This window comes from Nycticebus coucang, chromosome 2 (assembly GCF_027406575.1).
Source record: "Nycticebus coucang isolate mNycCou1 chromosome 2, mNycCou1.pri, whole genome shotgun sequence".
NCBI lineage: Eukaryota > Metazoa > Chordata > Mammalia > Primates > Lorisidae > Nycticebus > Nycticebus coucang.
The window spans coordinates 100,537,895-100,561,314 of record NC_069781.1 but is presented as its reverse complement, the minus strand read 5'-3'; the positions used below and the strand labels follow the sequence as shown (position 1 = coordinate 100,561,314).

At 39.4% G+C, this 23,420-nt stretch overlaps 1 protein-coding gene across 3 annotated transcripts in view; it reads left to right on the top strand.

Moving 5' to 3' along the window:
• AOPEP (aminopeptidase O (putative)) overlaps positions 1-23,420 on the top strand; it is a 422,485-nt gene that overhangs the window by 55,582 nt on the left and 343,483 nt on the right. For all 3 annotated transcript variants that reach the window (XM_053577274.1, XM_053577284.1, XM_053577293.1), the window contains exons 2-3: positions 7,745-8,687; positions 21,791-21,957. In XM_053577274.1, coding sequence (XP_053433249.1) covers positions 7,894-8,687; positions 21,791-21,957 — 961 coding nt within the window. In that variant the 5' untranslated portion in view covers positions 7,745-7,893. The remainder of the gene's footprint in view (positions 1-7,744; positions 8,688-21,790; positions 21,958-23,420) is intronic.

The window sequence follows — 23,420 nt, the reverse complement described above, 5'->3', positions numbered from 1 at the left end:
AGAATTCTACCAAACCTTTAAAGAAGAACTAGTACCTATATTACTAAACCTCTTCCAAAATATAGAAAAAGAAGGAATATTACCCAACACATTCTATGAAGCAAACATCACCTTGACCCCCAAACCAGGGAAAGACCCAACAAGAAAAGAAAATTATAGACCAATATTCATCACTAATGAATATTGATGCTAAAATACTCAATAAGATCCTAACAAACAGAATCCAACAACACATCAAAAAATTATACACCACGACCAAGTGGGATTTATCCCAGGGTCTCAAGGCTGGTTCAATATACATAAATCTATAAATGTAATTCAGCACATAAACAAACTAAAAAATGAGGACCATATGATTCTTTCAATTGATGCAGAAAAAGCTTTCGATAATATCCAGCATCCCTTCATGATCAGAACACTTAAGAAAATTGGTATAGAAGGGACATTTCTTAAACTAATAGAGGCCATCTACAGCAAACCCACAGCCAATATCGTATTGAATGGAGTTAAATTGAAATCATTTCCACTTAGATCAAGAACCAGGCAAGGTTGCCCATTGTCTCCATTGCTCTTTAACATTGTAATGGAAGTTTTAGCCATTGCAATTAGGGAAGAAAAGGCAATCAAGGGTATCCACATAGGGTCAGAAGCGATCAAAGTTTCACTCTTCGTAGATGATATGATCGTATATCTGGAAAACACTAGGGACTCTACTACAAAACTTTTAGAAGTGATCAAGGAATACAGCAATGTCTCAGGCTACAAAATCAATACCCATAAATAACCAAGCCGAAAAAACAGTCAAGGACTCTTCTTTTCACAGTAGTGCCAAAGAAGATGAAATATTTGGGAGCATACCTAACAAAGGACGTGAAAGATCTCTACAGAGAGAACTGTGAAACTTTAAGAAAAGAAATAGCTGAAGATGTTAACAAATGGAAAAACATACCATGCTCATGGCTGGGAAGAATCAACATTGTTAAAATGTCTATACTACCCAAAGCAATATATAATTTTAATGCAATTCCTATTAAAGCTCCATCGTCATATTTTAAAGATCTTGAAAAAATGATACTTGGTTTTATATGGAATCAGAAAAAACCTCGAATAGCCAAAACATTACTCAGCAATAAAAACACAGCAGGAGGAATCATGCTACCACACCTGAGACTATACTATAAATTGATAGTGATCAAAACAGCATGGTATTGGCACAAAAACAGAAGTAGATGTATGGAACGGAATAGAGAACCAATAGATGAATCCAGCTACTTACCATTATTTGATCTTTGATAAGCCAATTAAAAACGTTCAGTGGGTAGCCAGGTGTTGTGGTGGGCACCTGTAGTCCCAGCTACTTGGGAGGCTGAGTGAGGCAAGAGAATTGCTTAAGCCCAGTAGTTGGAGGTTGCTGTGAGCTGTGTGAAGCCATGGCACTCTACCAAAGGCGATAAAGTGAGACTCTGTCTCTACAAAAAAAAACATTCAGTGGGGAAAAGATTCCCTATTTAACAAATGGTGCTTGGGTGAACTAGCTGGCAACCTGTAGAAGATCCACTGGACCCACACCTTTCACCATTAACTAAGACTCTCACTGGATTAAACATTGAAACTTATGAAACTATAAAAATACTTGAAGAAAGTGCAGGGAAAACTCTTGAATGAATCGGCCTGGGTGAATATTTTATAAGGAGGACTCCCCAGGCAATTGAAGCAGTATCAAAAATACACTAGTGGGACCTGATCAAAGTAAAAAGCTTCTGCACAGCCAAGAACATAGTAAGTAAAGCAAGCAGACAGCCCTCAGAATGGGAGAAAATATTTGCAGGTTATACCTCTGATAAAGGTCTAATAACCAAAATCCACAGAGAACTCAAACATATTAGCAAGAAAAGAACAAGTGATCCCATCTCAGGGTGGGCAAGGGACTTGAAGAGAAACTTCTCTGAAGAAGACAGACACACATCTACAAACACATGAAAAAAAGCTCATCATCCTTAATCATCAGAGAAATGCAAATCAAAACTACTTTGAGATATCATCTAACCCCAATAAGAGTAGCCCACATAACAAAATCCTCAAACCAGAGATGTTGGCGTGGGTGTGGAGAAAAGGGCACACTTCTACACTGCTGGTGGGAATGCACACTAATACGTTCCTTCTGGAAGGATGTTTGGAGAATACTTTGAGAACTAAAAATAGACCTGCCATTTGATCCTATAATTCCTTTACTAGGTTTATACCCAGAAGACCAAAAATCACAATATAATAAAGACATCTGTACCAGAATGTTTATTGCAGCCCAATTCATAATTGCTATGTCATGGAAGAAGCCCAAGTGCCCATCAACACACGAATGGACTAGCAAATTGTGGTACATGTGTACCATGGAATATTATTCAGCCTTAAAGAAAGATGGAGACTTTACTTCTTTCATGTTTACATGGATGGAGCTGGAACATATTCTTCTTAGCAAAGTATCTCAGGAATGGAAGAAAAAGTATCCAATGTACTCAGCCCTACTATGAAGCTAAATTATAGCTTTCACACGAAGGCTATAACCCAACTATAGTACAAGACTATGAGGAAAGGGCCAAGGAAGGGGAAGGAATGGGGGAGGTTAGGGTGGAGGGAGGGTAATTGGTGGGGCCACACCTACGGTGCATCTTAGAATGGGTACAGGTGAAACTTACTAAAGGCAGAATACAAATGTCTACATACAATAACTAAGAAAATGCCATGAAGGCTACGTTGAACAGTTTGATGAGAATATTTCAGATTGTACATGAAACCAGCACATTGTACCCCTTGATTGCACTAATGTACACAGCTATGATTTAACAATAATAATAATAAAAAAGAATAGCACCAATGTCATAACATTTCTTTGTGTCTGATGAAGTATTCCTGTCATAGCCTAACCTCGGTAGGTGTCTTTTAACTCAAGCTTGGGTTTTTCCTTCTGTTGTTATTCTTTTTTTTTTTTTTGAGACAGAGTCTCCCTTCGTCACCCTTAGTAGAGTGCTGTGGCATCACAGCTCACAGCAACCTCAAACTCTTGGGCTGAAGCAATTCTCTTGCCTCAGACTCCCAAGTTGCTGGGACTATAGGCACTCACCACAACACCAAGCTGTATTTAAGAGACGGGGTCTTGCTCTTGCGCAGGCTGGTCTCTAACTCCTGAGCTCAAGCAATCCACCTGCCTCGGCGTCCCAGAGTGCTAGGATGACAGGTATGAGCCACTGTACCTGGCCTAAAAAAAATATTACTGTACATTAATCCCTTTGAAGCCTTTAATGGTGCTGCTGAGAATTATTTAAACATTTAAAATATACATCACATAGCACACTTAATTTAGTGGCAGCAATGGCTAGCCACTGGAAAACTAACCTTTGGTTTTGATAAAGGGAGTACTTTTACATGTTATGGCTTATGACAGAAAATGGAAAAATGCTTCAGTGAGACAGGCTGGCATTTTAAATTGGAGCACAATAAGAGCCAAAAGTGCTGAACTCAGTGGACCCCTCAGAAATATGGTTCTCATTTGCTGAGAGAGGCCTTGCAGGTGGCCACATACACGCATTTGTAACCACAGTCAGTTCAATATTTTCCCTAAATGTGGGATTATGACTCTGATTGACGTCAGTGTCATGTACTTGTAGGAGAAAAGAGATTTAGGGCATCCATGAATCCAAGACAAGTAGAAAATAGGCAAATAAGTAGCAAGTTATAATAGACTTATATATTATATATAATTCAGGTTGGAAGCTATGCAAAGGTGACAGTGCTCTTCTGAATTTTCTGGAGCTGGCTTAAAAATTCTCCTTTCCCCAGAAACCTAAACATAGCCTAGAGTTGATTACTAGGCCATACAGTGGAGGACGATGAAGAAGGCAGAATGAGATATGGAAGGAAGTCTTAGAGGTGACATTTGATTTATGACTTAGAGACTATGTAAGGGAGATGGCCAGGAGACCTGGAGGATGAGAGTTTCAATGAAGAACATCAAATGAAAAACATTCTGTTCCTCACAAACAAAAGGAGAAACTATGACCTTGGGCAAATTGCTTTATTCTCTGGGCCGCATCATGTCCAGTAGTAAAATTAGAGGGTTGGATTGAGTGAGCCCAAAGGAATTTTTGAACTCCAAATTTCAATTAAATAAAGACTAATTAAAATAGGCAACAGAGCCAAATGTAGTTTTCGTTTATTTTTAAAGATGGCAACCCTAGGGGTGTTTGAAATATTTTTTTTTTTTTTTTTTTTTTGTAGAGACAGAGTCTCACTTTATGGCCCTCGGTAGAGTGCCGTGGCCTCACACAGCTCACAGCAACCTCCAACTCCTGGGCTTAAGCGATTCTCTTGCCTCAGCCTCCCGAGCAGCTGGGACTACAGGCGCCCGCCACAACGCCTGGCTATTTTTTGGCCGGGGCTGGGTTTGAACCCGCCACCTTCGGCATATGGGGCCGGCGCCTTACTGACTGAGCCACAGGCGCCGCCCCGGTGTTTGAAATATTTAGAATAGATGGAATCATTGAGAGGGTGAAAATGTTAGCATGAGAAAGATGTCAAATGAAACCAGGTTGGAGTAAGTGGAAGGGGATGTGTTGGCGGAATGCCTCTTTCTCATTTCTGACGTTCCCTTCCGTGTGGGGTAACTCAATTAGTGGAGCACTCTGGGTTTTGTGGCTTGCTTTCTTCTACCTTATGGGAGAGGTAGAAGAAAAGTCTGCTAAATTGGGACAGAAGAAACTGGGTGTGCTCTTCTTGTTTGCTTTTGGGAAGCAATCCTGACCACAGAGAACTATTCTCTGTTCCTCCAAGCCTTACGTCTTAGCTGAGGGAGGCCACCTCCTTTTGAGAAGATGTGACCTGACCTAGTATTTCCTATGGGTAAGTCTAAATTGGAGGCTCAGTTTCTAGGTAACTTTGGCTCTTACATTAAGTTGTGTTTTCCAGTTTAGTCTTCAGTGATAATGGTGAGATTTGGGTCTTCTTCTGCTATGTCTTCATCTTGTTTCTCATTAAATTCAGAATTTGGATGGGAAAGAAGTATATAATTTTTTGGCTTTTTTTTTTTTTGCAGTTTTTGGCTGGGCCAGGTTTGAATCCACCACCACCAGTACACAGGGCCGGCGCCCCACTCCTTTGAGCCACAGGCGCCACCCTATTTGTTGGCTTTTTTAAGATCCCAGAAGCTGGGATTCAGGAGAACTGAGTAAGCTTTGTTAAGAAGGAATAGCTTTCCCTGTGAATCGGAGAAAATAAGAGTTACAAAGAAGTAGAGATACTCTGATTTATGATTGAGTTTCATAAATTCAGAATCATCTCAGTAGAGTAGGGAGCCAAATAATCAGCTGCAAAGGAATCGGCAGGCATGGAATTAGAAAGTTGAAAGAAGGAAAGTTAGAATTGCCTCTGTGGAGAGTATACCAAAGAATCCACTGAAGAGAACTGAAGCATTGCCAGTCAGGGGAACAAACATTTCAGCATTTAAATACACACCATGTAGCACTCTTACGTTAGAGGCAGCAGTGGTTAGCCATGGAAAACTAACGATGGCTTCTGGTGGCCATGGTTTTGACAACAGGCTTAAAGGGCTAGCACTCTAAGGCAGCCTTGTTCTCTGCCCCTAGGGACAAAAGTGAAAACTTCTCAGTACAATGTATTTTATTCTTAAATTATACAAATTCTCAGAAGTAAAAATCTATTAGGGTTGGACAATAAATGGTTACATCTATATTGTCATTAATGCTAAACTACTTTTCTTCAAATGTGATATTTTAAACAGCCACTAACTTGACCCTTATCTCAGTTGATCAAGTTGTATCTGTGTGTTCAGGATTTCTTTATTAAACACGCTTTTTAAAATGCTCAATCAACAAAATATTGCATGTTAGCAGTCTCAGACACCTGCAGTATGAAGTTTTAACATCATTGTTTCTCATTATATAGATAAAAGGCAATGTCTTTATTGCCAGGGCAGAAAATGACAGGGGCAGAAAAGAAAATACCATGCATATCTCTGTGCCCATTGACTTTTCTAGGACCAAGGGAAGTAGCAGCCTTTTCATAAAGTGATTGTGAACTATTCTTTGCATCCTTGATTTCTTTCTACTTTTATTGCACTTTAAATGTACCATATATGCTTTGGTGGGGGAGAGAGCAAGGATCAGGAAAGGAACTGGTGCATGGAAAGATTGGCAGGTGGACATAGGAGGTGGGAGCCACAGGAGCACTCCATGTGCATATGGCTTAGTCTAAAAGGCAGGGAGACCTGGAGTCAGGTCATCTTCAAGGAGCAGTTTCTTGAGGTGGCCTTTTGGCTAAAGGACAAGGATGTGAAGGAAGTGTCATTTCCAACTGAAAAATAGAAGGAAGTATCATCTCTATGACTGAAAAATGGAAGGAAAAATGTCATCTCCATGACTGAAAAAATATCTCAAAAGCAGGTTGTACAAGGCTCGGAGGCCAAATTGTTTAAGGTAAGGTGAGAATGTGATGAGGAAATGGCCTGGGTAGAGGTAGAAAGTGAAAAGTCGATAGACTGATTGCTGGAATGAGATTCTAAAAGGAAAGGAAATAAAATGATCTAATAGAGGGACAGAAAAAGTTGAAGGAAAGTGAGGAGAAGTTAAACAGAAGGAAAGGGAGGGCTTAATTTACTTGAAAAAAAAATCAAGCAAGTAATGCTGTTTTCTAGTCGATAAAAGAATGCCTTCTAATATTTAGAAATACAAAATTATTTTAAATGTATCTCCTCTGTCAGAGTTTTTCTCTTTTCTCCTGCCACTTCTTTTTTAGTTTTGGTAAAAGAATAAAAAAAGAATAGCATATGCTAAAAGAAATTATGTATACAACAGGGACTAAAATAATTTCACATAATTTTTCTTTTAGCTGGATTGCTATTATACAATAAGAATACATTTTGATTCAGAACTTTTATGAAGAACTTGTGCATTTTATTGTAACATCTGTTTCTGCATTTTAATTTCTCTCCTTCCTTTTATAGGTATTTGCATGCTTTTTTTTTTCAAATGAGAAGACCTTTTGTTTGCCACAAGAAGGCTATTATCCAGAATGTTAATGGGTTTTCAACTATTAAGATGTAATGATATACCTTGAGTATTTAACTATAAATTTGAAAAATCTCCATGAACAATCTCAAAGGAATACTTAGAATGCACTCCTGGTAAATTGGCTCATTTTCCTGTAATTTACTGGAAGTGCTGATATGAGAGCAGTCCTAATGTGAAAAGTACATTAATCCCTGGAGTTACATTGTATGTATTAAATTATTACTCTCAAAGAATAAAATGTATGAGGCCATTTAGCCTTCATTCACACTTGTTACTTAGAATCACAGTAGAGAAACAATCACTTATCTTTTGATGCCCCAAATTAGAAATGATACATTTAATATTTTTTAAAACAAGAGGCATAGTGATGCTCAGTTTGCAGAGCAATTGCTCTTTTCCAAAAAAGAGGACTGTTCTAGTTAGGAGGATAATTCTTCTGACTTTGAGGAGGTCCATTTCATTCCATTGGTGATTGAAAAAATTTTAGAAACTCATAATGCAGCTTTCTTTCATGTTAGTCAAAAACATTAGTCTACCTACTAGCAGTGAGCTCTACTCACTGGGATATTATTTAAGGATGTAGACAACTTGCAGGAGTAGCAGTTGCAGGAGCACGTAGGATCTTATTTAGAATTTTGCCTAATTGTGGTTTTCTTTTTTGCCAGGGGACTGAAAGTCATGGAACCATAATTTGTGACATCAGTTTTTTGTATTTTTGTTTTGGTAAGCAGCCATTTATTATTCTGAAAGATTGAGGTCTATAAGAAGCCCCCGTATGAGATTTTAATAAAGCTCTCTAACAATAAACGATGCCATGGACGTTAAGCTGGACCCATCCAGAGATGACCTGCCTCTCATGGCCAACACTAGCCACACACTAGTGAAGCACTATATACTGGATTTAGATGTGGATTTTGAAAGCCAAGTCATTGAGGGGACCATAGTGCTTTTCTTTGAGGATGGAAACCAATTCAAGAAAAGAAATAGCTCGACCAAGGAAACCTGCCAATCAGAGTCAAATGAAGCCTGCACAATTAGGACACCTGAATCCTGCCATATTCCTGTGACAAACGCAAGGACCTGCTCATCTAAAATGGAATATAAGGATTTTGCAATCTGCAGAGGTGAAGAAGATCCTTCTGATAAAGATGGTAACCATGACAACCTGGAACAGGCTTCTGGGATTTCTAGTTCCAAGTACTTCTGTGACACAGGGAATCATGGGAGCGAGGATTTTTTGCTGATGTTGGACTGCTGTGATATATCTGTGTTAAAAGTCGAGGAGGTGGATGTTGCTGTTGTGCCAGGTATTGAAAAATTTACAAGGTCTCCCAAGCTCACAGTTGTTTCTGAGGAGCTCAGGAATCAGATTATACATGAACTTGTGACTCTGCCTGCAGATCGTTGGAGGGAGCAGTTAGACTATTTTGCTCGCTGTAGCCAGGCTCCTGGCTGTGGGGAACTCTTCTTTGACACTGACACTTGGAGCTTACAGATCAGGAAGACGGGGGCTCAGACAGCTACTGACTTTCCTCATGCTATCAGGATATGGTATAAAACCAAACCTGAGGGGCGATCAGTTACCTGGACCTCAGACCAGTGTGGCAGGTAGGTTATCTGAGCGCTCTACAGTCCCATGCCTATTAATCTTATACACTGCAGGAATGTTCTCAGACAGGGAACCAACTCTGCAGAGATGCTCCTGTTTATTCTGACATTTCCTCAGTAGCCTCCAATCCTTAGGTCCCCAGTGAAGCAGGTAAATTCCCAGATATGCTGAACCTTTAATATAATTACTCCCCTTAAGTCAGAATGAAAAGATGATTTCAGAAATCCCTTTCTTTTTGAGTTAGAAGATTGAAAGTCACACTTAATGATGAAGTCCTGGGCCTAGCTCTGCATTGAGATCTCTGCTAGCGACTTCCAGTGCTGTAGATACGAGTGATGTGTCTCTGAATACTTTCTTAAAGTTTCTTCATAGTTCCCCTGAGAGAGTAGAGTGTTGCAGAGTTGGGTTGGTGAGAAGCCTGGCAAAGTACTTTCAAATAAAGCCAGCTGTGCTTTAAGACTTCCTTACTGTACCTGTCTCTTGGCAGCTCTGCCTCCCTGGACTTTGTCATTTGTTGTATTATATGAACCCCCAAAGCATGGGAAAGTTCTGTTTCTGGGGAGTGTAACAGTCAGTCCTGCTGAGACTGCATACTGGTTTCTTTGACCGTGATTCTTGGTATTTGGTACTGGGAAGACCCCTGGTTTTTAGTTTGAGGAGAAGGAATTCATGTGGCATCATTTTGGGGGGTACATTTAGGCAGCCATCTGTCCTTTTCTTACTGCCCTTTCTCTAACAGTTGTTGAGATTTTTTAAAGTTTGATAATTTTAAAATCAAACTTTATTGATTTTTCATTATTTTATCTATTTCTTTCTGCTAACGTACTGTGAATCAGTATGGTAATTATTACAGAGCTTGAATGGAGGAGTGTTGATCTCTGTTAGCTGGATTTGAGAGCCTGTTTTTGTTCTCTTTGTAGCGTTGGACTCTTTTTATTGAAGTAGTGGTGTTTAGTAATTGCTTACATCTCTTCCTCAACCCTTCCTCCCCAAAAAACTTTATTTTGTATATATAATTTTTTTTCCCCAAAGCATCACTTGATTTTGAGCTCTAATTATCCTATTCCTTGCCTCTGATCGTACCTCCTGCTCTGCTCTCCCACTTTGCTCAGAATGAGTTCACTTCCCGTCTTATTTCTATGAGAGTGTGAGGCAGCCCTTGGGAAATTACAGGGTTGGTACAAACTTACATCAGTAAAAAGCATAGTGATTTATTTATAGAATAACTTATTAGAGATTCTTTAGAAATTATGAGGGAAAGAAACAGGTGTTCTTATTGTGTCTTCATGTTTTCTGACATTATTACAGAGGGGAATTTTAATAAAATTTAACAATATACTGATGAATATTTAAATAGGAAATTGTAGTTTTTATACTCCCAGATATTTCATTTTTGAACTAGAATAATGGGGGGAAAGGAACTATTGATAGTATTTGGAAGAAATAGTAATGGCCTCAAACATGATTTTCTCCTAAGTGCTCATTAGACTTATGAATTCAATTACATGCAAAAGTATTGAGTAAGAATGAGTTATGGATAAATGCTCATTTCTATAAAGAAACTAAAGGGTTCTTGGGCACATTTTGTTCCTTCAAGGAGTGAATTTACTCTTGATAACTTTTCTGATAATTCAATAAAATGCATGATCATAGCAGAAGTTTAAACTGTGTTCTTGGAAGTTTGTGATTATATGTTAACATGTTAATATTACTTAGGGACCCTTACAGGGATAAGAAATGTTATTTTTAAAAGGAATCCTAGAAAGATATTTTTCTTTCTTCTTTTTATCAGGGGGAGGGAGAATTTTATTAAAGTTAAGATAATCTGGCAGCTCCAAAGGTAGCAAGATATCTCACTTGATTGTTAACAAGTTAGTTACAGATTGAACTCTTTCCCCCTTCTCACTACTGCACTTGACTAGTCTTCAAAAAAGAAAAATAGATAATCTTCCACAAATGGCCACTGAATCTCTCTAAAGTCTCCTATGCACTTAAAAGTATGTACAAGCAATTATTTGAATACTTTAAGGACATTAAAATGACTAAGGATGCCAGGTTGCTAGACAGGAATAATTTAGTGACGTGAGTGCATCATGATTATCAGGATCACAGTACCTTATGAATATAATTGTGCAAAAACAGAACATTTTACAGTTATGTGAAAAGCATAATTAGGTAGAGTTTATTTGACGAGGGCACAGCAGCAATTTTCAACCTGTGTGCCACAGCACATTAGTGTGCCATGAGAGGATCTTAGGTATACTGCAAAAAATTTTAAAGACCATTAATTAAATTATTTTCAAAAGAGATTCAAAGCGCAGTAAATATATTCCCCGTTTTTTACTCTTTTTTTTTTTTTGATCAACATAATTTAAGTGTGCTACAGAAATTTAACTATAGGTTCAAGTGTGCCATGAGATAAAAAAAAAAAAAGGTTGAAAACACTGGCATAGACTCTATCTTTATTAAAACTGAAATAGTTGGGTGGCACCTGTGGCTCAGTGAGTAGGGCGCCAGCCCCATATACCAAGGGTGGCAGGTTCAAACCCAGCCCTGGCTGAACTGCAACCAAAAAATAGCCAGGCGTTGGGGCGGGCGCCTGTAGTCCCAGCTGCTCTGGAGGCTGAGGCAGGAGAATCGCGGAAGCCCAAGAGCTGGAGGTTGCTGTGAGTCCTGTGACGTCATGGCACTCTACCGAGGGTGGTAAAGTGAGACTCTGTCTCTACAGAAAAAAAAAAACAAACTGAAATAGTTTCTACATATTTACCCTTGAGTGGCAGAATTATGTCAGTATACCTACCATAAATTTATCAGTCCTGGATGAGAAACTTTATTTCCATTTTACAGGTAAGAAAATTGAAGAAAGCTCCTGGAAACTCCTAGAAAAGTATATCTCAAGTGTGAAAAGGAGAAAACTTTTCTTTTGAACTTGGCTGTGTCACCTACTGTATGCAAAAATTTTAAGTATATTTCAAACATAAATTTAATATATTATCTTTCAATAAATTTATGGTTTTAAACAAGAGATTAGACAAAAGCTTAAGAAAATCTCTAAATCGATAACTTTCAAGTTCCATCAATGGCTTCTCCCCTTTTCACCCTTACCTATCCTGGGATGGGAATGAAACTTAAATCATTTTGTTTGATAATAAATGAATAATTGTTTAGGAGGTTGTATGATCCTGGGATGGAATAAAAGAATGTGACAAACAATGTGAAACAACTTCATTAAAGGGGGTGGGAGGAAAAGGTGCTGTCCTAAGTTATTTTGGAAATGAATGGAGTCTGTAGAACTAAAGGCAAAAGTCATTACTGTCATTTAGTTAATAAAGTTATTTTCTATGAGGATACAGGTTAATAATTTTGGTACCACACTATACACGTGTTCTAAAGTTGAGCTGTTAATTGGATAGCAGATGGCAGAAGCCAGGTTTCTCACTGTTGTAGTGGGAGGGGAAGACGTTAGAAATGGTCCATGCAGTAGTGGAGTAGAGTTGGAGACATTATAGTGAACTCATGTTTAGCCTAATTTAAATACAGGTGGTTGCATGTAGAAATAATTATAGATACGTGTGTTTCCATGGGTTAGTATACATATATATATATCTTTGCTTATTAGCTGAGAGGGTCTAGAATTGAATGCATCTAGCCAAGATCTTGGTTTCTTTCTTTTTATTATTATTTTTTAATTTTTATTAAATTATAGCTGTTAAAGTTAAGATATTATAGGTAGGTACATTAGTATTATAGGTACATTACTGCAATCATGGGGCACCATACACTGGTTTTATATACCATTTGACATATTTTGTACCAGATTGTTTATTGCAGCCCAATTCATAATTGCTAAATCATGGAAGAAGCCCAAGTGCCCATTGACCCACGAATGGATTAATAAATTGTGGTATATGTATACCATGGAATATTATGCAGCCTTAAAGAAAGATGGAGACTTTACCTCTTTCATGTTTATGTGGAAAAATCTTGGTTTCTAATGTCATTCTCTAATAAAAGGAGTGCTTCTTGGAGAATGGTTGGAATTGGGGCAGGAAATACATAAGATGAGGATGGAGCTTGAAGTAGCATCATCAAATAAGGAAGTGCTTATACAGCAGCACAAGCCACATGGTGGGGGTATGGCAAAGGGTCAAGGAACCATCTGAAAGAGCTACTAATGGCCAAAGCTGAGCAACAGAATATTTAAAGTAGTTTTTGATCATCCAAAGTGTAAAAATAAATAGCCAAGAGTCCAATCTGAAATGGATAAATGATTGAATAAATAAACATGGGGAAATATAGACAATTCTACAATGCAGAAGAATTCCAAATAATAATGTACACATTTCATCCCCAGGGAGGTGGAATGTAACCCTTCACTCCTTAAGTGTGGACCATACATAACTCCCTTCCAAAGAGTACAGTATGGAAGTGGGGGAGGGGAGGAATCTGACAGTACTACCTCAGCAGGATGGTCAGTGTCAACATCAGCAGTGATAAGTCACGTTGATAGTATGTACTGTTGGTATGATGTAATGAAAATGGCATCTTTGTGGTCTTCCTCCCCAAAGCCCTTAACCCTAGTCTACTCATAAAAAAAACACCAGATCTGTCCAACTGAGGAACATTTGACACAATACCTGAATCAATCATACTGCTCAAAACTGTGAAGTCAGCATAAACAAAGAAAGCTTTAGAAACTGTCATAGTCAGAGGAGCCTGACGAGACATGGTATGCTGAAATGGAAGAAGGGCATTCAGGAAAAACTTGGGAAATTTGAATGAAATCTGTATGTTTGTTAGTAGCAGTGTGTCAGTACTGGGTCACTAATTGTGACAAATATACTAATGCCAAGAATGGGGAAAACTGGCCATGGGTTGTGGCAACCTTATTATTACTGTGATCTTTTTTTTTTTTTTTTTGTAAGGACAGAGTCTCATTTTTTGGCCCTCAGTAGAGTGCCGTGGGCTCACACAGCTCGCAGCAACCTCCAACTCCTGGGCTTAGGCGATTCTCTTGCCTCAGCCTCCCAAGTGGCTGGGTCTACAGGTGCCCACCACAATGCCCAGCTATTTGCAGTTTTTGTTTGTTTTTTGTTGCAGTTTGACCAAGGCTGGGTTTGAATCTGCCACCCTTGCAAATATATGGGGCCGGTGCCCTACCCACTGAGCCACAGGTGCTGCCCTGTTGTTGTGATTTTTAAATTAAATATAAAACCCTCTAAAATAAAAAATGTATATAATAAAACTTCAAATTTGAAAAGAAATCCCCATCTTTCTACTTTGAAATTCCCCTCTTCTAAGCTGTCTCCCCGCTTTTGCCAAGTGGAAGTGTTCTATGGAGAAGAAATATACTTGAAGTTTATAAAAGAGTATTTTTTTTTAATAACCATCAATAATTTCTTTCCCATTATCATTCTAGTTTTTTTTTTTTTTTTTAGAGACAGAGTCTCACTTTATCACCCTCAATAGAGTGCTGTGGCATCACAGCTCACAGCAACCTCCAGCTCTTGGGCTTAGGCAATTCTCTTGGCTCAGAATCCCGAGTAGCTGGGACCACAGGTGCCTACCACAACGCCTGGCTATTTTTTTGTTGCAGTTTGGCGGGGGCCGAGTTTGAACCTGCAACCCTCCGTATATGGGGCTGGCACCCTACTCACTGAGCCACAGGCGCTACCCTATCATTCTAGTTCTAACATGAAAAATCTGGAAGTAGAAAACTCCATTTCCTTACCTTAATTTAACCACTTGAAGGTTGTGCCAACTCTTCAACCCAAATGGTCTTTCTTGCCTCCATCATTCAGATAATGGATGTAGATGACATATAAAAATGATTGATGGAAGGAACATATACATAAATCTAATACAACACACTTCTTAGAAAAGATGTTTACTTTCATATGTAGGTGTGTGTGCCCTTTAAAATATTTTGATGAGAACAACTATAGGGTTAAAGGCGTGTAAAAAGTATTTTCACAAAGTCTTTAGAAAGGAATGAGCCTATCTTTTTGATTCTAGATTCTCAGTATACCTAAGGGAAAAAACTTTAAAAATGGAAATGTTTGTGTGTTTTCTTCATTTTCCTTACTTTTTTTTTTGATTCTCCTAAATAAAATATTATTTAAAACCAAAGCCTTCTCTTTGGTAAGCCATTCTCTTTTCCCTTAGGATCATTATAATATTAGTGGAAGCAGTCAGGTTGTCTAGGAGACCTGGACTTATGCTGATGACATCACTGAGTGTGAGTTTAATGGAGTGGAAATTCAGTTACATATAGGAAATTTATTAGAAAAACTATAATTATTAGGATTGGTGTTAAAAATAAAGAAAACTGGGAAAATATATAAGTGAAAGTAATATTAAAATTTAAATATTCATAAAGTACGATGATACGTCTTTTTTAGACAAAATCAGGATGAAGTCAAAATAACAAGAACTACTTTTTTTCTATTATTTACTGCTCTGGTATTGGACCAGGAAGATACAGATTTCTGAAGTTTTTTTTGTTTGTTTGTTTTTATTGTTGGGGATTCCTTGAGGGTACACAGAACCAGGTTACAGTGATTGCTTTTGTTAGATAGGGACTCTCTTAGAACTGTCTTCTAACACATCTTCTGCTCATTCTTTTCATTTTAAAACTTTCCCTTATAGTGAGATATTAAACAATAAAACTAATTCAGTGGAGAGAAAAAGAATGTTAATTGTTTTATATCCCACTATAAGGGAAAGTTTTAAAATTAAAAGAATGAGCAGAAGGTGTGTTAGAAGAGATTTCAGGTCTAAGAAAAACATTTCTACAATTAGTACCTTTCGCTCCCTTACTTGCTTCAAGAAACCAAAATTTATGATAACTGAAGTGGAAATACACATTAATTCTGTAATATAATTGTACGTATGTAACTGCAAAGGAAGAATGTTTGAAAGGCTTCATGTTTTATTCTCCCTTTGCTGCACAGAATGTGTATACCTCCTTTTCCCAGAATCCCAATTGAGTCACCGTGGGAGAAAAGATGGACTGCCTTAATCCAAACAAATAACCCAATGACCAACCAAACAAAAAATGAATAACAAAATATCAACAGAACATAAATCACAGTTCAGAAGAAGCTGGATGGAAAGGGCCAAGAGACCCCAAGTATGAGTGGGAGTTTTGCTGCTTGACTATCCATGTGACATTAGATAATTCCTTTTACATCTCTGTGGCTGAATTTCCTCATATATAAAATGGGAAGACTCCACAAGAAGATCTTCAAATGTTTTTTTGCCTATACAATCTTATATCCACAGGGACTGCCAGATGAGTACTCTTTTAATTTACAAGCAACAGAAGTGAACATCTGACTCAAAACCACCTACAGTCTTGTCCACTTTGTCTCTACACAAATATTTCTTTTTGACTTTACACAAAATGTATCTTTCTGAGTCAAAGCATCATTTTCCGTGGACTTGCTATATATTCAGTAGATTGATGAATTCTGGTCTTGGTAATTGTGCCACAAAGCAGAATGATAGTAAGGAAGTGTGTGGGTGTGTGGGTGTGTGTGTGTGTATACGAGAGAGAAAGAGGATGAGTCAGAGTTGACACTTCCTGTTTAGTAGTTCTGGTTCTTGGTTTTTGTGGCACAAAAGAAAGCAAGAGGGTTGCTCACCTATAATAGAAACTGTAATCTAGGTTTAATGAGAACATAGAGTCATAAAAAAGATTAGGTGCAAAAAAGGAGAATGCGTTGGAAGGAATTGGAGGAGGCCTGAAGATTTTGTAAACCTAGAAAGCTTATAAAAGATCCTGACCCACTGAACTGCCACATCTGTGGTCCCTCGCCCCCAGTGACCAGGTCGGTGCCTCATCAAGCCACACAGGTGACCATGATGGGCTCATTACCTCCGGCCTGCTTCACTTGGCCGCCTTCTTCCCAGTCACTGAACTGTGACCACTGAGGCTCTGAAAATGGGTGAGTTGATTGATGGATGGTAATGGAACCTAAAACATTTTTAAACTAAAAACAATTCTGTTTTCTCCTGACTGCAAAAAGACAAATGCATATAGTGGTCAGCTGAATAGAAAGAAAATGTACGGTTTGAATCAGTCCCCTCCAAATTTTGCTTTACAGATGGCTCCTCCTTTAGGAGGCTAGCAAACAAGTTAGTGTTAGCTGACCTCTTACCTTGAAAGGCAGAGTGCGTGTGGCGTGTCCTTGTTTGACCACTCTGTAACACACATTTAGCAAGAAGCTCTGACAGATTCTTCCTCAGTGTAGAAGTTCTTTAATGGCAGCAAGGCATAGACCTGCCTCTTACCTTGTCTTACCCCATTTTTTTCTTCTTTCTTTTATTGTCTATTTCCCAATTCCTGTATAGTTAACCTGAATTCCCCAAGGAGTCTCCCACGTGGATGCATATCCCAGGGCATGTGAGGTAAACCCTGATGAGAGAAAGTTTTCCTTTGTGTGCAGGAAGGAATTATTCAGTCTGGAAATAATGAAGTTATAACCATCAGAGGATGTCGGGCTGGCGCCTGTACATCTATCCATTAAATGTTTCAGCAACATGGCTGAGGTGCAAGGCTGTACGTGTTGAATAAACACAGCTGCATTTATTTCGTGATTATACATTCAGATAAGTACAGAGCCTCTTTATAAATGCACATAGATTTTCCTGCCTTCGGAAGGGGGGGAGGGCTTGGCGGGTGAGCAGGGAATTAGCTATCCACATAGTTCTCATGGACTGTGTGCATGATGTGAGCCATCTTTACTCTTGAGTCACTATGTAGGGAGTATGATCTCATGACCTTGAAGACCCCATCCTCCATGTGCTGGTAGGTACCCCAGATTCCTCAGGATAAAGCTTTCACCCTGTTAAAACTGTAAATTGTTGCACGTATTTGCAGTATGACCTGAGACATATGTAGGGTATAGGTTGTAAAAGATCAAAAGGCCTTTGGTTAAAAAGACTCTAATAAGTCACGGGCACATGGTTTGGACATGTTGAGAAGGGAGGAATGAGCCTATAGCTGAGAAAGACAAAAGGCCATGAAAGGAATAGGTGGGACCACAAAGAGAATTTACATGTCCAAGAAGTTTTGCCTACCATAGGACCTCCCTCTTACGTGACTGTTTTCCTATTTATAAAAACATTCCAGTAAGAAAGTGATTGAGTCTCCTGTCAGGCATAGATATATTTACGGGTATGTCTTTTTAGTTGATGACTTGATCTACTTGTTCAGAGTGACAGCCCTGGATACCAAATAGAAGGTTAGGAAGAAGACACACTTTAGGGTACATTTCAGAAAAAAGGATACCCCCACCATGTAAAAGGGAGGGTGGGAATAGGGAACAGGGAATGTTGAGGGGATTGGTTGGGGGGTATTGGAGGTGAGAGCTTCCTGGGGCCTGGGCAGGTAGCTAACTCCCTTAATGGAAGAGTTTAGGTGTGCAGATGCCGAATGGTAGAAAGAGGATTACAGGACGGATCAGAACAAACGTCTAGAATGGAATGTCTAGTATTTGATAGAAAGGACATAATACTGAATTAGGGAGGAATGAATGGGGACAATATGGTAGTTTTTAATTCAGTCATGGAAGAATTCCCAGCCCCACACACACTCAAATCTGCCTATTATATCATTACTTCATAAAATCATTCTTCCCAAATTTTCTGAGGCAGGTTTGATTTCAGACATTCAGTCCCATTGTTGAACACTACACTGGTTGGAATTAGGAAAACACAATTTCTGTGCCCATAAAAGTGTCCTCTGCTGTGTGGTATGTAAAGCTCTTTACAAGCAAATGGAACAGATGGCTGCCCTCTACCTTTGTCTCTGTCCCTTCCTGAGCCTCCTTCCTTGTTAATAGCTTTATCATCCATGTTGTTTTAGCTGAGCCAGAAATCTCAGAAAATTCTTTGTTAGTTATTGATGGCTGCATAACAAGTTACCTCCAAATGAAGCAGCTTAGAAGAACAAATGTTCAATACTTTACACAGATTCTGAGAGTCAGGAAGCCAGGAGCAGCTTAGCTGGGTGGTTCTGGCTCAGGATGTCTTACAAGGTTGCTGTTGAGCTGTGGCTGGGGCCTCAGGCATCTCAAGTCTTGACTGGAGCTGGTAAATCCTTTTCCAAACTCACGTGCTTGTTGCTGGCCTTAGTTCGTCACTGACTGTTGGCCAGAGGTCTTGGCTCCTTATCCTGCAGGTCCCTCCCTAGGCTGCCTGTTTTCATGACAGGGCAGCTGGATTCTCCCAGAGTAAATAATGGGAGAGAAAGAGAGAAAAGAACTTCTGAGGTGAAAACCACAGATTTTTGAGTAATCTAACATCAGAAGTCACATGCCATTACTTCTGCCATATCCTGTTGGTCACAAAGACCAACCCTAGTACAGTGTGGGAAGAGTCTCCACAGAGTACAAATACCAAGCCAAGTAATCCTGGCTTCCTGGGGGTCACCTTGGAAGCTGGCTGCCTCCAAGAGGTCTTCCTTTCCTTCTCCCTCTTCTTCAGCAAATCACTAAGTCCTTCTGATTCTTTATCTACAGTGTTTCTCAGAGAAGAGCTCATCTCAAATCTAATTGTTACTTCAGGGAAGGGGTGTGGAGGCTAAAGGAGGAAGCCTTGGGAACCATACACATAAGGGCACAGTTGGAATGCATAATAATATGCTAGCATGGTTTCTAACCCAACCTACAGGGAGGAGAGCATCATCTTGGCAAGCCAGACTTTTTGGAGGATTTGTTCCCTATGCAGGGAAGGGAAGACCTGTAGCCTCAGACTCGTCCTACATAGGTGAGGTGCTGAGAGCACAGATTCTTTCAGACTTGGCGTAAGCACCTTATATCTTCAGTCCATAATATGAGGTTGGCTCCCCAGTGCATGAGGCAAAGGAAGTGTTAGGAATTCTCTGGGCAAGGGCGTGTCACTTCCTTGTAAACATCACAAATAGGTTTAACCGTACACATCCATGTAGATTGGAAATGGCTTCCTGGAACTATTGAACTATTTGCAGTCCATTCTGATTGTGTGAAAAAGGAAAGCTTGATTTTCCACGTCTGCCATCTGGCTAGTGGAAATATGCCCTTTCCACTGACAATACTTTTCCTTCTTGAGACCCTTCTCTAAGATGGCCTTTTGGAGGAAAAACAAACAATAGGTAGACTTTTCAGAACAAAGGGTGCCTTGACCCCACTCACCTGGGCTATTTGAGCTGCTCCAGAATCCCTCTCACCACCACTATACCTGGGAGGAGGTGAGTTCCAGCTGTCTCCCTCACTGGGTACTTAACTGAAGCTAGATAGTTCACTAAAGATAAGTTGATTAATTAAGGACCCAGGGAGACCAGTGCAGGGACTCAGAAGTTATTGAACCTGATGGAAGATTCTAGGCCTTCTATGAAAATTTTCTTTTTGTCTTTGGATCTAAAAATTTGGAATAGATCATAGACCTATGGACCAAACAGACAGTAGAGGTCACCTACTGCCTTCCCCCTATCCAATACTCATTTTCCCTGTGACTCAGAGAGGTCAAGGGACTTTCCTACAGTCATGAAGTACATTGGCAGCCCAGCCAGGACCAAAGTCTTCTGACTTGATCTTTCCCTGCCTCGTGTCAAACCTGTGAGTTATCGTGGCATGTACAACTTGTAGGACAAGTGAATGGGCAACTGCCTGTTGACCTTAAGATCCATGTTCTGTTCTTATTGTGATCTTCTTTAAAAGACAAGGAACTCCATTTCCCAGGCTCTCTTATCTTCTGGCTTCCTGTTAGGTTTGGTCAGTGGGGGGCACTGGTGAAAAATTTGAGAGCACAAGTTGGCAAGAGGCAAGGTCTTACTTCTCCTGTCTCTGATTCCTTTATTAGCTTCAGAGTGACTGGGTTTCCTTTGTGGTCACATCTTCCACTGGAAAGTCCCTGCTGTGACTCTGGCTTCTGCCTGATGACGCCTGCCACTGTAAGCCCAGCTCCTCCAGTCTGAGGGGTCATAGCTGCTCACTGCTACAGCTAGTCTCTGGGTTGCCTCATTGTCCTCTGGTTTCTCAGCTCTTCTGTCATTTTTATAACCCATTCCCTATATTAAATTACCTCTGTTTGTTGAGATCTAGACTGGTTTCTCTTTTCCCTATTGGACCTGACCAGTAGAGCAGTAACCTCATTCTGGTATGTTCTTGCATGTTGTAGAAATACAATACATATTCAATTATAATGATGTTAATGAGAAAAGGAAACCAATTTATTCCAAAGGAATAGCGCTCAGTTGTATTCATTTACTTTAAAAGTCAAGCTGATTAAGACTACATGTATATCAAACTCATGAAAAAAAGAAAATGGAAACATTTTCTTCAGATGCTTTCCTGAGGAATCGGTCTTGTGCCTTCGACTCTGTGGTATCAAAAGCATGGATCCCTTGGTCATAGATGGGATCTTTTGGGGTTTGGGTAGGTTTGTATTTTTTAATTGTAGCAGAACGTTTCATTGGTTTCGTACACTTGCTTTGGTAACCACTCTCTACATTTGGCTTTGCCATCACAGGACTGGTTGTTGTGACCTACGGTCCTGTTCATATGCCAACCCCCGTTCTTGGCCTCCACACAAGGATTTCCACAAGGCCTCCATTTGAGATGGTAGTTTCCAAGGTTGGGGGTATTTGCCCACCAGCACTGGATTTGAGACCACCAGCTTGTTTTTCCAAGCATTAATATCTCAGTGATCTCCAAACATATTTTCTTTTCCAGAATACTTCCCAAAAGGTTTGTAAGAATGTCTTTAAAACTTTTTTCTTTTGAATACATACAGGCCTAAGGGGAGGGAGAAAGGGTAATATAATTTGGTAGACCGGTATTTAAAACTTTATCCCAAAAATATTTTTCTCCTTAAGAAAAAAAAACAAAAAAAACCTCTTTACATATTTAAGTAATTCATTTGAGAGAAATAACAACTCAGCTATTCACATAGCCAGCCCTTGGCAGTGTCGGTTCAAAATGCTTTGAAACAAGTCAACTACAGCCTCAAATATTTCCTCTTTGAAAGCTCAACTTAACCTTCACTAGGATGGTGGTGAGAAAAGTGACAACTCATTTTAAAGATTCTTCCCCTTTGTTTCTTTGTCTCTCTTCTGCAGGCCATGTGTTTATACTACAGGATCTCCCATAAACAACAGGGCCCTTTTTCCATGCCAGGAGCCACCCGTTGCCATGTCAACATGGCAGGCTACAGTTAGAGCAGCTGCATCTTTTGTTGTTTTAATGAGTGGGGAAAATTCTGCCAAGCCAACACAGCTTCGGGAAGGTACTGTACATGTGTTCTTTGCTTATTTATGTATTGCACACATGTTGGACCCAGGAATCCAATGAGCGCTACTTTTCTAAACTTTAAAGAGCTCCTTTATTAGTTGGGTTGGAAATGAACATACTGTAAAACATACTGCCAGAGAAAACAAGCCCGGGAGGGGCATTTAGGCGCCTGGATGTGGGATTTGGGGCTCTTCATGCTAGAGTTATCAATTCATAGATTCTTTCAGCAGTTGCTTTCACCTGGTGGTTTGTGGGCCTCGAGTAGGTGGTCTTGGCTAAAGACTTTCTGGGCTGGGAAGTGTGTCCTGGAAACATCATTATGGTTGAGTTATCTGTGGTTCGGTTATGGTGCCTATACTTGGTCATTCATTATGTGGCTAGAGAATGCTCCTTTACCCAGTCCACTGGAGATGTCCTGATAGAGGATCTGTTCTACATGCTACTTGCTACACGAAGTTCTGAGCCAAAGGTATATAAGAAAGATGGAAGGCAAGTGCTACTGCATGGTAGTATTCAAGGTTTTATCTGTGAATTACTTGCTTATTGCAATAATTAACTCTTTCGGTTGAGATCCTGAGCGTGTGGATGCCAGGTAAAATTTTTGTAGTTGTAATATTACATTATTTAAAGTATACTGTCCCCTGTCACATACTTATTACAGAAACTGTAAAATATGTAGGAAAGTAAAAATAATAACGTTAAATAATTGCAGAGAAAAATCATTGCTAACATTTGTTGCATTTCCTTTCAGCATTTAAAATCTAGTGCAGGGGGGTGGCACCTGTGGCTCAAAGGAGTAGGGCACCAGCCCCATATGCCAGAGTTGGTGGGTTCAAACCCAGCCCCTGGCCAAAATCTGCAAAAAAAAAAAAAAAATCTAGTCCAGGTACTGTGGCTCACGGCTGAAATCCTGGCATTTTGGGAAACCGAGGCAGGAGGCTTGCTTGCTTGAGCCCAGGAGTTTGAGATCAGCCTGGGCAAAATAGCAAGACCCTGTCTTTAAAAAAAAATTTTTTTTTTTAATAAATTAACCAGGTGTGATGGCACGTACCCCTAGTTCTATCTACTCAGGCTGAGGCAGGAGGATTGCTTGAGCTTAGAAGTTGCAGGTTGTAGTGAGCTATGAAGAGGACACTGCACTCCAGTCTGGGCACTCCTGTCTCTTAAACAAAAAAAAACCCCAGCTATATGTATTGTCATTCCAAAATTATCGTCATAGTGTGCAACAGTGTTTATTATGCTTTTCTCATTCATAGTGTATCTTGAACAGTTTCCTGGTCATTTATATATTTTTTAAAATATGATTTTAATGTTGGCACAATATTTTGTTATGTGAACATATCAGAATTTAACACTTCCATATTATTAAACATTTTGATTTTTTTTTCAGGTTTTTCTTTCCTATTATAAATAAAGTTGCATTAAATTCCCAAGGAGATGTTTTTTACAAAACTAGAA